Here is a 15,523-nt window from a genome sequence, read left to right as displayed (position 1 = left end):
AAATTTTTTCTTTAGCTTTAATAGAGCCAGAAAATAAAGATGCACTATATCCAATGGAATATCCATCTATAGCAGTGTGGTGCCTCACCAAATTAACTTACATGGCATTATCCCTCAAGCCAGTAACTTAAAATTTTGTGGTGATTCAAATAACCTAATTTAAAGCATAAAGTAGTTGACATGAGAGAAAAGAGGTGAGAAAGATAATCATAAAGGATCCGCAGTCTCAGGGTTTTAAGAACAAATAACTCAACAAATAACAATAATCTTTAAAATCATCAACATATTAAGATGTAGCCAGTGAAACATTGTTTTTGCATTATTTAAAGGACTATTTTCTAATTCAGGTAAATGATCATAACCAAGTATGTTCTAGCGATCATTTACAGTACTCACTGTTTATTCATTTCTGTTGAAACTGAGTCAGTTATCCAATCTTCAGTGTGTTAAAGATTCTGACATAGAAATGTCAAGCATTTTATTGCTTACCTTACAGAATCAAGGGACCTTGCTGAGTCAATTTATAAAGTGTTTTATGAAAAGGAAGAAATACAGAAAATACACAGATCTGTGAAATAGGTATATATGTTCAAAATGAGGCAGTCCACTTTTGGAGGACAGTACATTGAGAGACATTAACCATTGCTGGATCTTTCTTTTTTTAGTTGGATCATCTTTAGAAATGAAACATGAAGTCTTTAAATTGTGTTGCTGTAATTTTCAGCTTTATGCAGAAGTTAAAATGATGTACAGAATAGTAGAACTCTTAAATCTGATAGTATTATTTTTAATTTAAGGAATTAGAAATGGTAAACTACAATGAATGATCTTTGTTACCTGCTTTATGAGATATAAGGCATAAATTTTCCATGTTTGGCTATTGTGAATTTTTTTTTTTTTTTTTTTTAAAGAAAAAAGGAAGAGCGCAAACTCCCTGTTCTTGGGATATAATGAACCATTGTAAAGAGAGAGCAAGTACCCATATATATCTTAACCCTTGATTATTTATTGTATATTTATCTGCAGAATAATTCTATGATATTTTATCAAGTCAGCATATCTTTGTGAATGGAAATTTTAATCTTAAGTAGAACATAACAGTTAGGCAAATCTGCTTCTTCAGAAAATCTCATGGTGAACTAAAAGCCAGATACTTTTTGGGCTATCCATATTTATAAATCCCAAAAAGTTATGTTTCATGTAGTACAAAAAGAATTTCCATCTTTTAAAAATTTGGAGCTATCTTCATTTGTATCATATACAGCAATTCTGAAACTATACAGGTGGTACATCTGTAAGTTAACATAACCGGGATTGGGAATACATGTAAATCCATGGCTGATTCATATCAATGTATGACAAAACCCACTGGAAAAAAAATAATAATAATAATAAAAATTAAAAAAAAAAAAAAGAAATTGTGAACCGCAGAGTCAGAAATCAGTTAACTGACCATTTCATATACATACTTAATATTGTAGATCATGTAGAAAGGGGAAAGTATATACCAGAAGACATGATCCTTCCATTAAAAAACCATATATTTAGTTAGAGGTGTTCAGAGCATTAAGAACTTGTAAATGTGATGAAGAGTATGTTCACCTTGGCAGTGAAGATAATGATGATCCAAAGCTGAAGTTGATTTTTTTTACCTCTACTAATATTCTGTAAAGTGAACTTCACTGATACAGTACATTTAAATTAAGAAAGAGCAAGGGAATATTAAATGATTTGAAAATGACATAGATAAGTTAAATTCAACATTAATATGTCACAATTCTAAGCAATGAAGTCTTTGGGATTTTATTAGTCATAAGTTTCACATCTTTGTTGGGTAAATTGTTGCTATTCATGTATTTGGATGAATAGAAGTTATCAGTTACTGAAATAACTCCTTCATGATGAATAAAAAGATTATTTGTCATTTGAGACTGATAGTTTATGTTTTGTCTTCTTAAATTATTAGTGTTGTGTGTTCTTGTGATGTTTAAACTGTCTTAACCAGTACCTATTTATTTTTGGAATGATTTATATTTAATCTTTGCATAAGCACTATTATCAATTGAATGTTATGGTCTTAATCTTGATTATAGTTACTAATATCCCTGCTGTAAACCACTAAGGTACTCTTTGCTCCCAGTTCTTAAAATTTAGGTGAGACATCATTTTTATACTTCTACTCAAAGATTTACATGGGTAAGTAAAGTAAGTTAAAATTGTCATCTTTAGTAGTCATCAAGGACAATTTATCCTGAGTAAATAACTTGAGCTAGTTCTACTTTATTTTTAAGCTCGCAACAGGATGTTAAGGATTGATTTCTTCTTAGCAACTGTTTGTATGTTTGTGTATATGTGTGTAGGATTAAATAGTAAATGTTATGTTAATAGTTCTAATAGTATTGTATCCTTTATTCTTTCATGGAAAAATATGAGTTTATTTCATAACAGATTTGAATTTACCCTTTTCAGAAAGTTGACATTTATATTTTAAAATGCTTTTTCCTATTTATCTTGCCTTTCATGTTCCTGGTATCTTCAGTTAAACACATATTTTGGTTTGGCTGTTTGAGGAAATTTTCTGTAATAGTAAGGGTATTACTGTGCCTCTCATAGACAAAGATAGGTAAAAGCATAGGAAATTTTGTCCCAGCCACCATACACAACCACCAAGATCATATAGAGGAGAATGAGGTGACAGGTATCCTCTCCAACTCTTAACATTTATACCGAGGGATATGATTACTTTCAAACTTACTGCTCCAGAACTCTTAAAACAAATTTGAGTGCTACCAAGAATATGAGGTATACACCCTGCTACAGATACACCTGAAAACGCAAGTAGGTCTCAGTCAGTGCAGGCAAATGAAGGCGCTAATTACATCAAAAATTGATGATATAACTACCCTCTATTGCTGTGATAGCAATAGTTGTTAAAAGTTGTTTATGATGATAATATGTATAAAAACTGCATTATCAGTTTAGGGTTAAGACTAACTATAAATATGAATGTGTTTTATTAAAATACAAATGTAACTTAGAAAACTTACATAAATATTAATATTTCATTTTGTGTTTAACAGTTAAAATTTCCCTTTTATCTTCAGATTTATGTTTTTTCTTACCTTTTATTAATAGGTAGTATAGATCAATCAGTGTTAAAAGAATTACCCCCTGAACTCCTGGCAGAAATTGAATCCACCATGCCACTTTGTGAACGTGTGAAAATGAATAAACGCAAGCGTAGCACAGTTAATGAAAAACCAAAATATGCTGAAATCAGTTCAGATGAAGATAATGATAGTGATGAAACTTTTGAATGTAAGTATCACATAAGTTTATTATTACTTTAGAATTAAAAAGCAGATTGATGTTTTTGTTTTATTTATAATTTTTTGGGTTAGCAAGAGAACAGTGATCTTAATAAACAGTATAGCAAGTTTTTTCATTATACTTAAAATATGTGTGAAAGATGAGATCAGTTGGCACCAAGAAAAAAATTTTTTAATGAGTTATAATTAGTGTCAGGTAACACAGGTATGTTTCTATATGCATTTAGCAAACATTTATTGAGCTCCCACTATATGTTAGGCAATGAGAATAAAAATATAGCAAGTATGTGACCCCATCTTTGAAGAATCTTCAGTCTAATGGGGGAAATATGTAAACAGTTGAAGTACAGTGAGGAGTACAGCAATGATGATAGTAAATCCAGGGTGCTGTGGGAGCACATTGGATTAATTGGATTGGCGTCAAAATTATACTGGGGTTCAGAGAGCACTTACTGGAAGAGGTGACACTAGAGTTGAGTCTTGAAGGACACGTAGGAGATAGCCAGATGAAGAAATATTTTAAACCATACTATCACTAAATTATGAATGGATTAGCCACATTGCCAATTATCTGTGTGGTTTGGACCTGGCTTCTCCTTTTTGCCCAGCTGTGTCCTGGAATTCCTCCCTTGTTTCACTGTTTTCCAGAGCTGGCTTCTTCACTACACAGCTACCTCTCTACAACACTGTGACCACCTGTCTTTGCACTAGACTTGCTATACCTCGCCTGTCTTCCTACTGGTCCACTGAAAAAGTTCTTCTCTTTAATCCCTATCTTCCTTCTACTGGAGCAAGAGAATTGAGCCTAGCCAAGAGGGGTCAGCAACCTTGTTTGACTTAAACGACATTCAGTGGAAACAGACTATGGGAGATCTTCACTTGTGTGCCAACTGACTTAGTCATTATGACCAAAAGAAGTGGGAAGACCACCAGTGTGTTCTACCTTTTCCACCTAGTATCTGTAGATTGAGGTGTGACAAGCAAGGGCAGGAAGGACAGTTGCATGCTGCCATTTTTAAATGTATTGTTGTTGATGGAAGCCCTTCACCTCCAAAGTTTCTGATCAATGTTCATTTACTCTGATCTTCTCAATATTGTGAGCTCTTGAGCTATGAACAGTAGACTATGAATACTGAACAAATCTGAATACAGTTTTAAAATTGAAATAAAATACAGCAAAATTAATCTGACATTTAATTATATGTATAATTGTTATTGTATTATAATGAGATGTATTTATATGCAGTATATTTCAATGGCTAAAGCTAATACGTTTTTATTATAATTAAATATTTTGTTTATATGGGAACATACGGTCTGGGAAGGGAGAGGAGAAAGGAGATCTGGTGGCCCAGAAACTCACTGCCCTTTATATACATACCTCTGCTTCACTTTCCCGCCCTCCCCCTGACCCCCCCACCCATTTCTAAAGGGAATGACTAAGGAGTTCCTTAATTGCAGACTGATTTCAAGTCACACTTCAACTCCAGTTAATTGAGAGTGGCTGCCTGCATTGCTAAGCTGATGAGAATTCTGAAGCTACCTCACAGTTAAGTAAAAAGGGTAGCATAATCAGAAAAGCCCATCAAATGGAAAATAGAAGAGAGCGCCTCACGTGCCTCATGTTTGTCATCACCGCAGCCGCTGTTCTCTTCTTTCCTTCCTATGATAAGAGATGTTGTCTCATGGGAGCACATCATTTCATCTTAAAAGCCATGGATCTCATATATATGTCTGAGGATATTGAAAGCTAATATTAGTTAGAGAACCTGAGCTTCAGCTTCTGCTTGGGAAAAGAGGAGTGCCTCTGGGTTTTTCAGGAGACCTTAGAATAGCTTCCTGTTTTTTGGGGTTTATTTCTATACAAGTAACTAGAAAAGTTGACTCTCTGGCCACTGTTTTGAGTGATGAAAGAATTCCAGTTTGTAGCTGTCATAAACAGTCAAATTGTCATCATTATACCATAGCAAAAAATTAGTAAAATGGAGTACAGTACAAAATGTGAAAATATTATGAGAACATAAGTGGCAAGCATTATGCTGCTTTGTGGGAGAAAGATGTTTACAAAACAAAATTTTATTGCAGTTCAATCAAATTGGTTTACTAAAAATCTAAAACTAAGGAAATAGTTTTGTTGAAAGATAGGGGGAACTATTGAGGGTTCACTTTAAAAGTTGGGCCACACAGATTTGGATAGTCATGTACAATTATAAAGTCACTTGGTTGTGGGGGAAAAAGGAGGGGCGATCTTAAGATGCTACAGGGGCACATAGGAGAAATTTAGAAAGGCAGCATGGAAAAGGCCCAAGTCATATTTTACACACCCTATTGAGTTCTGTTGAGTTCTTCCCCCTACTTTTTCTAAGATGACAAATGATGTAAGAATGGACAGATTAATCATAATAAATTGGGGTCCTGATAGAACCTTGTTTATATATACACTGCTTCATAGAAGTTGAATTTTTTCCTCTTAATTTGCCATTCTATTTTTTTTCCAACTTGCTTAGTTTAATGGATGTGAAACGGAAATTTCCAAGACCTATGAAAATTACCACCAATACAGCATATTATTGTTGTTTAGTTACTCCGTCATGTCCAACTCTTTGTGACCCCATGGACTGCAGCACACCAGGCTTCCCCGTCCTTCAGCATATTATATCTACTTGCTAACTATAAAATTTTTCAAGCATTTCCTACTCATAGAATTGAAGGCTTGAAATAGATTTCTTATGAAATTAAATAAAAACTCTTAAGTCATATTTGAGATCAAAGAATACTACTTTCTGAATGAACTCGCTTGTTAATTATCATTCTTCAAAGTAAGTATTTCGTTACTTTTTGAAAAAATATTTAGTGAATGCTACATAAGCAAAAGGCTTCCCAGGTGGCACTAGTGGTAAAGAACCCTCCTGCCAGTATAGCAAATGTAAGAGACACGAGTTTGATCCCTGGGTCGGGAACGTCCCCTGGAGAAGCGCATAGCAACCCACTCCAGTGTTTTTGCCTGGAGACTCCCATGGACAGAGGAGCCTGGTGGGCTACAGTCCATGGGGTCACAAAGAGTTGGGCACGACTTGAAGTAACTGAGCACGCACAGACATTGCTTATCCACACGTAAGACATTGGCACAAGTGTAGATAGAGTACATGAACCAAAGATTGGCATCCTTAAATCTAAGCCAAGTAGAGGAGTAGGGACTCAAGCAACAGTTTCATGTGAAGAACTTGGGTATTGGTCATAGTTAAGGATTTAAAATAGAAGCAAGTCACAAGATAAGCAAAGGAGTCAGGTTCAGGATGACAGACTAGAAAGTAATTCACTGTCAGCAACAAGTGGTCACTTCAGCAACCGTGTGTGATCACAGGATGTAGAACACATCAGTTCTCTATCCTGGTTTTAACTTGGTTCTGTTATATCCTAGAACAGATGTGCTAAATATTTTTCACCTGTATTCCTTCCAAGTCTCACTGGACAGACATTTTTAATCAGTCTTTCTTGCTGAAATATGGTGCTTTGTCTCAGGGCTCAGAATTATTCTCAACATTATGCTCTGGGCAGCTACTACCGGTTGATCAGAGTTGATGTGTCAGATGAAATCTGTTTGCCAGTTCTGCCTAGAGGCTCCTGTCAGTACTGGTGATTTTAGCAGAATGCTTATACCTCTGGAAGGATGGGGAAGGGATTGAAGGTAACATACATAAATATGCTTATCTAGCATGCATAAACTTAAAAGCTGTCTTTTTGGGTTTAAGCAAGTATATTGTTGGAGAACTAAATTCAGTGTGTGGGTATTTACAACTATACAGGTTTATTTTGTCTTTGTATTGGTAGCTCGTGATGTTAGGTTATCAGAATCTGTTGAATTTATAGCTATGTTGTGGGCTTAACTTGGCTGTTAATTGATAGTATACATGGTTACCCACATTCTGTAACAGTTTCTCAAAAGTTTATTTTTGCTCCAAACCCCACTTCTACCAGTATTCCAAATGTTTTAAAGTGTTTCTGTTTTTTATAAAATTCTAGATAAAGTTTGTTTTATATGCCTTAATTAATCCTGAATTTTAGATATTATTTACTCACCAAATATCTCTTTAAAATGAGCAGTGTGGTTTAATTCCCAGAATATTCCTATCTATATTCATTAGCAAACCAAGTTCATGTAAAATTTTCTAAATCTAGATAAATGCTAAAATAAGTGATACCATTTCTGTACCATAATTTATATTTCTGGTTAATCAGAATGACTCAGAATTTCCTAGTCTCACACAAATGAAGACTACCCCCCCCCCCCCCCACAATGTGGTTCATTTTTAAATTACAAGTTTTAATAGTCTTTTAAGTGAGGTAAATTATTTGTCATGGGGATTTGCTTCTAGCCTCTAGGAAACGACATAAAAAAGATGATGATAAAGCTTGGGAATATGAAGAGCGTGACAGAAGAAGCTCTGGGGATCATAGGAGAAGTGGCCACTCTCATGAAGGAAGAAGGAGTTCAGGTGGTGGTCGTTATCGAAACCGAAGCCCGTCAGATTCTGACATGGAAGATTATTCTCCTCCTCCCAGCCTTAGTGAGGGTAATTCATCAGTGTCAATGGATTTCTTACATAAGCAGATGTTAAATTTAAGGTTTTAACTTTGAAGAATTTTTATACCTTTTTATGAGCTAATTAACAACTCCTAATTTTTAATCAAGACAAAAGTTTGTATCAGCAGTGATTATTGTTCAAGTTTTTAATTAATGTTCAAGAAGAAAGTAAACATAGAAGTATTTTAGGTTGTTATTACTGCATTTCAGTATTTCTTCTTGTTTATTTAGTTGCTAGAAAAATGAAGAAAAAGGAAAAACAGAAGAAGCGGAAAGCTTATGAACCAAAACTAACACCTGAAGGTAACATTTTAGTTTGTCTTTATTCATAGTCATCAACTTCAGTTTTCTACTTGGAATGTAGATGATTAAGTTTTGTATTTTTTTCTTCCTTTGCAGAAATGATGGATTCTTCAACTTTTAAGAGATTCACAGCCTCAATAGAGAATATTTTGGATAACTTAGAAGATATGGATTTTACTGCATTTGGTAAAATCATTTAAAATATATTTATTTACCTCTAAATATAAACTCAATTTAAAATCTGTTTATTTACCTGTGTGTTAAGCTTTCTGCCAGTTATTCTAGTAGATTCAGATGGATGATCTATGCTCTTAAGTTGAAATCTAGTGTGGCATCAAATCTAATCTGTGTTTTCAAGTAACTGAAAACATTGGTATAAAATTCAAGTGTTAAATTAGTTTAGTACTGATAGTGTTTTAAGAGTCCTGAGAGTACAGCTACCATAGTAGATTAGAATAATTAGGGAAGCCTTTATGCAGATGAAACTTGAGTAGGCCCTAGAGAAGAAGGGTACTAGTACTAATATGAGCAAAGATGCAGAAATGAGAACCTAATCAATTTATTCTAAAAGACAATATTTATTGAATAATTACTGTTTGTCAGTAGTATGTTAAGTGCTAGAGATGCAAACATAAATACACCAGCCCCAGGCTTTATGTATTTATTATGTACATATTCCGTATCCAATGTGGGAAACAAAATTGTAAAGCAATTAGAATACAGTAGGGTTAATGTAATATTGTGTTACATTTATATATCTATGGGTCATACCTACAGATCTAAAAAATGTTAGGTTTATTTTTTTAAAAAGCTGCTTACATTGTTTAGACCTTCTCTCAACAATTTTATGCCACTTTCAGTAGCTACAAACTCTAGTGCCTAATTTATACAAAAACTAGTTGGAGTATAGTAATTCTAATATGAGTACATCTGTTTAAAAATGCATTAAAAAGTATATTAAGTATTTGTTTTTGTGACAGTTACTTGTGTAAGTATCATTAATGCTTTTCCTGATTACTTAGAATATCCACTTCATCATTTCTAAAACTTCAGAATTGTGTGCTGGAAAACTCTCTTCCATGTCATTTAAGATCCCAACAGGAAGTCATATGGCATTCTCAAATTAAGATAATTTGAGTAGTTACTTACAAAGAGACCAAGATTACAAAGATAGGGGCAGAATAGAGTGGAAACCCAAAGTTAACAGACTTGGAACTATTACCACCCCTATACCCAAAGGAGCAAGTGTAAAGAGAAATCAGCAGAACTCAGTCAATAGGAAAAGAAAAAGTTTTAGAATAGGTTGCCTTGTAAAAACAAGTGTTCTTTTGGTCAGAGGACATGAGCAGCTTGAGGAGACCTTGCAAGGAAGGAGTCAGGAATATAAATACCCTGACCTCACTCTCCTTCTCTTTGATCTTCTGACAGGGCACCCCACTGGCTGAACCCAAACAGAAGCCAGAGGGCATGGGAGACTGTTGATGTAGTCCATACAGGTCAGCCTGCTGGGGCAGAAAGTTTGCTTGAGAAGGGTCATAAAGTAGTAAAGATAAGATATCTATCTCCTCTTCCCATCTTAGTCAGAAGTCTAATTGTAATCTTTGTCCTCTTTTATTCAGGGTTTGCTTGAGGTTTACAGAGGTCTCATAGGATATTATTTTTGTTTGTTTACATCTGTTTGTATATATGTAGAAATTTTATTAACTAAAGCTAACTATTTTGAGCTATTTATTTTACCTAAACTACATGTATTTGAATTGGTTTTTCAGGTGATGATGATGAAATTCCTCAGGAACTGCTCTTAGGAAAACATCAGCTTAATGAACTTGGCAGTGAATCTGCTAAAATTAAAGCAATGGGTATAATGGATAAGGTATCTCACTAAAATAAAATTTATAAATTTACTTACTATCTCATGTTTGAAATTAAAGTTTTAAAGGTAAATTGCAAAGTTTATATAAAGTGAGTAATGATAAAAAGACAATTCATTGCTTCTTTCTGAGAATCTGACAGAATTATTTCTTTAAAAAATGACAAAGCTTGAATCAAAGGCATATTCTGCAAATTATTCTAAAGAAAAATCATTTTTGCATTCAAAGTGACACAGTCCTGGATTTTTTTGTCACTGTTTATTTTTTCATTGTCTCAAATATTTAAAGTATTTAAATGCAGAAATACACTAAATTTTTCTTTGACATTTCCTTTAGTCATTTACATTGATTGAAAGAGTTAAGCCATGGTTTTAACACAGTAATTGTTGGGGGGTTTTTTGGTTTATTTTATTAAAGTATAGTTGATTTACAATGTTGTGTTACTTTCTGCCGTACAACAGAGTGATTCATTTATACATCTGTAAACATTCTTTTCCATTATAGTTTATCACAGGATATTGAAAATGGTTCCTGGTGCTATACCTTGCTCCTTATATGTACTATATTAATAGCTTGCATCTGACAATCCCATACTTCCAGTCCTTCCCTCGCCTACCACCTCTGCCCCGTGGCAACCGCAAGTCTATTCTCTGTGTCTGTTAACACATTAATTGTTAATAAGTGCAGAATCTCATTGTTGTAGGCTTAATATTAACTTCTGTGGGTTGTCTTTCCTATGAGCTGTCTGTTGCCAAGTAGTCTCATTGCACTAATGGAATAACAGAAATTTTTTTCCTTAGTAATACTTCAAACAATAGTGACAGCATCAAGGATTGACTTCCCATAATCTTTATGAGCCAGCAGTCACCCCCTAAACTACTGCATGATTACTATGCAAATACAGATTAAAAAAAAAAAATCCTCTTTCCTCCTAATCAGGCTCCTCTTTTACAAAATTTTCTACTCTTAGTTTGTAATGTAAAGATAATGATTTGTTCTCCAAGCATAATAAAAGATTTAATGAAAGATTATATTTATCTGAAGAATTTGTTTTCTCAAAAATTAAACTTATTTATTTAGTTTTAAAGTAGACTGGAAAATATTTTAATATTCTTTCCAAAGTTAAAATATAATTAGTCATTCATTTTGTATTCATTTATATTAGTTTCAGGAGTTCAGTGTAACAATTCAATATTTGTGCGTATTGGAAAAGGATACAAAGTAAATCTAGTTAACATGGCCACACACAGTTACAGTTGCATTATTTTTTTTTATGATGAGAACTTTAAGTTCTGTTCTCTTGACAACTTGCAGGTATAAACTATAGTATTGTTACCTATATTGATCATGCGTTGCATTACATTCCCAGGACTGACTTATAACTGGGAATTTGTACCTTTTGACCACCTTCATCGACTTCACCCACCCCCCACTGCACACCTTGAGCAACCACCAGTCTGTTCTTCGTATTTATAAATTCTTTTTTTCTTAAGATTCCATATACAGTTGAGATCATATGGCATTTGTTTTTCTGTCTGACTTATTTCTGTTAGACTCATGCCATCAAAGTCCATGCATATTGTTGCAAATGACAAGATTTCCTTCTTTTCATGGCTAAATATATACACACACACACCACGTTTTCTTTATCCATTCATCTATGAGTGGACACGTTGGTTGCTTCCATGTCTTGGCTATTATAAATAATGCTACAGTAAAAATGGGGATGCGTATGTCTTATGAAGTTAGTGCTTTTGTTTTCTTCAGATACGTAGCTAGAGAATGGAATCACTTGATTATGACAGATTGGTTTTTACTTTTTTAAGGACCCTCTATACTGGTTTTCCATAATGGCAGCACCAATTCACATTCCCACTGACAGTGCCAAAAGTTTCATGAGTTGGGATTTTAAAGCTATACAGACATTTCACATAATTACCCAAGAATTAATGTACTGTTGGTTCACATTCATATTACTGTGTGCAGTGAGGAATATATTGATTTCTTTTGTATATACAAATATGGCATCGGTTTTCCGAAGTGCCAATGCCCCGTTTAGGTTTTATGTCATAAGTTCTATAGTGTTTCTATTTCAAAATATATATAGTGTTTCTGTTTCAAACAAGTGCATTTACTGAGTATTTTCGAAGCATGGGTAATTTACGAAAAGTTTCAGTAGTTTAATATATTGTGAAATTATCTAAAGCAATATATTTGGGGGAAATTTTTTCTATACACCAGTATATAAATAATCAAACTATACCTGATGTCACTTACTCTGTTGATCCTCTCATATTACTTTTCTGACTGATTCCATTGAGAGTCCTAGCTACATGATAGGGATCTAAGAGGAGACTTAGTCAAAGGAATGGGTAATAGTGGCTTCCCGGTAGAACCTCTACAATGACTACTTTAAATACAGAAAACATTATTTGTAAGAAATTAAATAGGTGTTTTTAAAAATAAAAAATCAACAGATGAAATATTTAGAGTGTGTGTGTGGGTGCCTCTGTGATCGTATGCATGTTCAGTGTCACTTTCACAGAGCAGAGGGCCAGAACAAATTCAGTCTTAACTAGCTATATGGTAAGATTTGAGTTAGAAACATACATGTGTGTCCATTCTGTTTGCTGTTCTTTCAAAAATAAGTAATTAATTCTCTACATAATTCAGATTTGAGTGGAGGAACTAAGTGAGAAAATTTTATTTTTCCACTCTTTGAGCGAATGTTAGTGCTATATAATCCGTAAGCTAAGGGGAATAACTGTACAGAATATTTCTTGAATAATTTACTATGTTTACCAATGATCGATAAAAGAATTTTTGCTTCTGTTTAGCTTTCCACTGACAAAACTGTGAAAGTCCTAAATATCTTGGAAAAGAATATTCAAGATGGGTCAAAGCTCTCCACTCTGTTAAATCATGTAAGTTTAAGATCTGTATTGTTAATTTTACTCTTATTAAATTATACAGTTTTTCATAAGCAACTTTAATTTATGGGGAAAATTCCAAATTTTATTAATTTGAACTTGTTGCCACTATTTACTAGTTCACATTTAGCCTTGCAGTTAGAATTTGATTCTTAGTAGTTTAAAATTAATGTTGCTGCTGCTGCTGCTGCTGCTAAGTCACCTCAGTCGTGTCCGACCCTGTGCAACCCCATAGACAGCAGCCCACCAGGCTCCCCCGTCCCTGGGATTCTCAAGGCAAGAACACTGGAGTGGGTTGCCATTTCCTTCTCCAGTGTGTGAAAATGAAAAGTGAAAGTGAAGTCGCTCAGTCATGTCCGACTGGTAGCGACCTCATGGACTGCAGCCCACCAGGCTCCTCCATCCATGGGATTTTCCAGGCAAGAGTACTGGAGTGGGGTGCCATTGCCTTCTCCAAAACTAATGTTACACATTATCAATTGACAGCTTTGATATAAATAAGTATGGTGACAGATTTAAATTCATTCAGTTCAAAGGATCATTCTTTAATCTTACATTATGCTCTTCCTTTTGTAAGTGGATGAGTCTTTAAAATGTCTTTTTATTTATAAAATGTTGGTAGGAAGTAATTCTTTTTCTTGACCTTCCCTGGAGAACTTAATAGTTGGAAACCATATGGTGATTTCTTAATGTATCCTAAAATGTTGATCCTTATGTATTATTTTTATATCTAGCTCAAATATTTGTTGAAAGGATGTTTCATCATTTAATTCATGTAACCTGCTTAACAGTGTCTGGTACATTGTAAGTTCTCAATAAATGTTAACTGCAGCTGTCATTACATTTTAGTGTGCTTTATCAAAAGCAGTAGCAATATGGTATAATAATGATTTATATAAACCGTGGTCTGCCTTCCTAACCTTATAGCAGATTTTCAAAACTGTATGTGCATTTGAATTGATCCTGGTGTCTCTTTAACAATTAATAAATACAAACACTAATGCTTATAGGAATTTAATGTAAGAGATAAGAATTTAGGAATATTTTGAGTGAATGAAATTTATTTTTAAATGACTGGTAATAAAAATAGTATATTATAGAAAATTTTTAAAACAGAAAAGGGTCCAATTTTCATCTAGCGAGAAGCACTGGTAGCAAGTATTATTGATAGATAATACTTCTGTTCTCATATGTACATACATAGTGTATATATTTAGCACATGAACTGGATTATATCTCAGAAAGGAAGTGTTCTTGATGTTTTCAAAAGGCACAGGAGTGCTAAGTGATTTACATGGAATTTAGAAAAGTGGTATCTCAGGTGGTATTTCTGTGGTCTATTAAATATATCCATATTTTTCCAATGCCTTTTTAAAATAATTTTTGAATCATATAAACCTAAGGGATTAGAGAAACTGTAGTGACAGTATATTGGTTGGCCAAAAAGTTTGTTCAGGTTTTCCCATACGATATTACAAAAACCCAAATGAACTTTTGGGCCAAGCCAATACTACATCTTTAGTCTTACAAGTTTTTTTGTTTGTTTGTTTTTTAATACTTTGGCAAGAAACTGTGGTAAATAGCAAGAATCTAGAGTTCAAAGTTGTGGAGAACTCACTGACTCGCTTTTAATGAAATTATTTTTATTCCTGAAAACCTTAGCACTTTTTAGTGTGTTGCTTTTAAGCCTTAATGTTTGACATGAGTGATGAACCTCCCCAACTGACTATTCCAAATAACAGTTTCAATATCAAAGAAAAGTTATTTTATCTTACTTTTTTAGTGGGTATATAAGTATTAAAATGAAAGAAAACTAGCGATGGAGTTTTTTGGCCTTAGTATAAAGCCCTTCTCTGCTTTACATATATTATGCTTTTATTAATTCCTCTTCTCACTGTTACAAGCTTTCAATGGCATGCATATGAAAATGTTCCTAGACTATAAAGTTGATATCTTATAACTAAGGATGTGATAGAAGGAGTTTTACTTTAAAAGTAAAATTAAAGTCACTTTTTACCAATTGTAATGCATATTGCTGATGTATAAATTAAAATGTAGTCTATCAGTTGTTGAATTATCTATTTTAGAAAATAAACTATGTTTTCAGTAGTCTGCATAGTTACCACTTTTTAATCTGTTTCAAAAATACAGTTTTGTTGAAAAATAGGTATTAGAAATGATTGAGTTGGTAACATCTTACTTACAAGTCTATCCCCAAAAATGAACATAACTAAAACTTTGTTATTAGGATGTCACTTAATGGTGAAATTAGAAAGTAAGAGTACATTATGTTTCAAAACATTAACACAAAAATCATACCTAACATAATGTAAGTATTTGTACTTCACTCCTGATATTCTTTAAATAGACACACATCAAAACTCTTACCAGGTTTTCCACCACGCCTGCTCAGTCACTCAGTCAGGTCCAACTCTGCAACCCCATGGCATTTTCCAGGCAAGAATATTGAAGTGGGTTGCCATTTCCTGCTGTAGGGAATCTCCC

At 33.6% G+C, this 15,523-nt stretch overlaps 1 protein-coding gene across 3 annotated transcripts in view; it reads left to right on the top strand.

The window, feature by feature from the left end:
- The window catches only part of NIPBL (NIPBL cohesin loading factor), a 191,342-nt gene that overhangs the window by 120,111 nt on the left and 55,708 nt on the right, over positions 1 to 15,523 (top strand). For all 3 annotated transcript variants that reach the window (XM_061129942.1, XM_061129940.1, XM_061129941.1), the window contains 6 exons: positions 3,136 to 3,318; positions 7,706 to 7,903; positions 8,146 to 8,217; positions 8,314 to 8,403; positions 9,987 to 10,090; positions 12,926 to 13,012. In XM_061129942.1, the coding sequence (XP_060985925.1) occupies positions 3,136 to 3,318; positions 7,706 to 7,903; positions 8,146 to 8,217; positions 8,314 to 8,403; positions 9,987 to 10,090; positions 12,926 to 13,012 (734 nt within the window). The remainder of the gene's footprint in view (positions 1 to 3,135; positions 3,319 to 7,705; positions 7,904 to 8,145; positions 8,218 to 8,313; positions 8,404 to 9,986; positions 10,091 to 12,925; positions 13,013 to 15,523) is intronic.

This window comes from Dama dama, chromosome 25, assembly GCF_033118175.1.
Source record: "Dama dama isolate Ldn47 chromosome 25, ASM3311817v1, whole genome shotgun sequence".
Taxonomy (NCBI): Eukaryota; Metazoa; Chordata; class Mammalia; order Artiodactyla; family Cervidae; genus Dama; species Dama dama.
The sequence above is the reverse complement of the archived record's forward strand: the minus strand, read 5'-3'. Positions and strand labels throughout refer to the sequence as shown.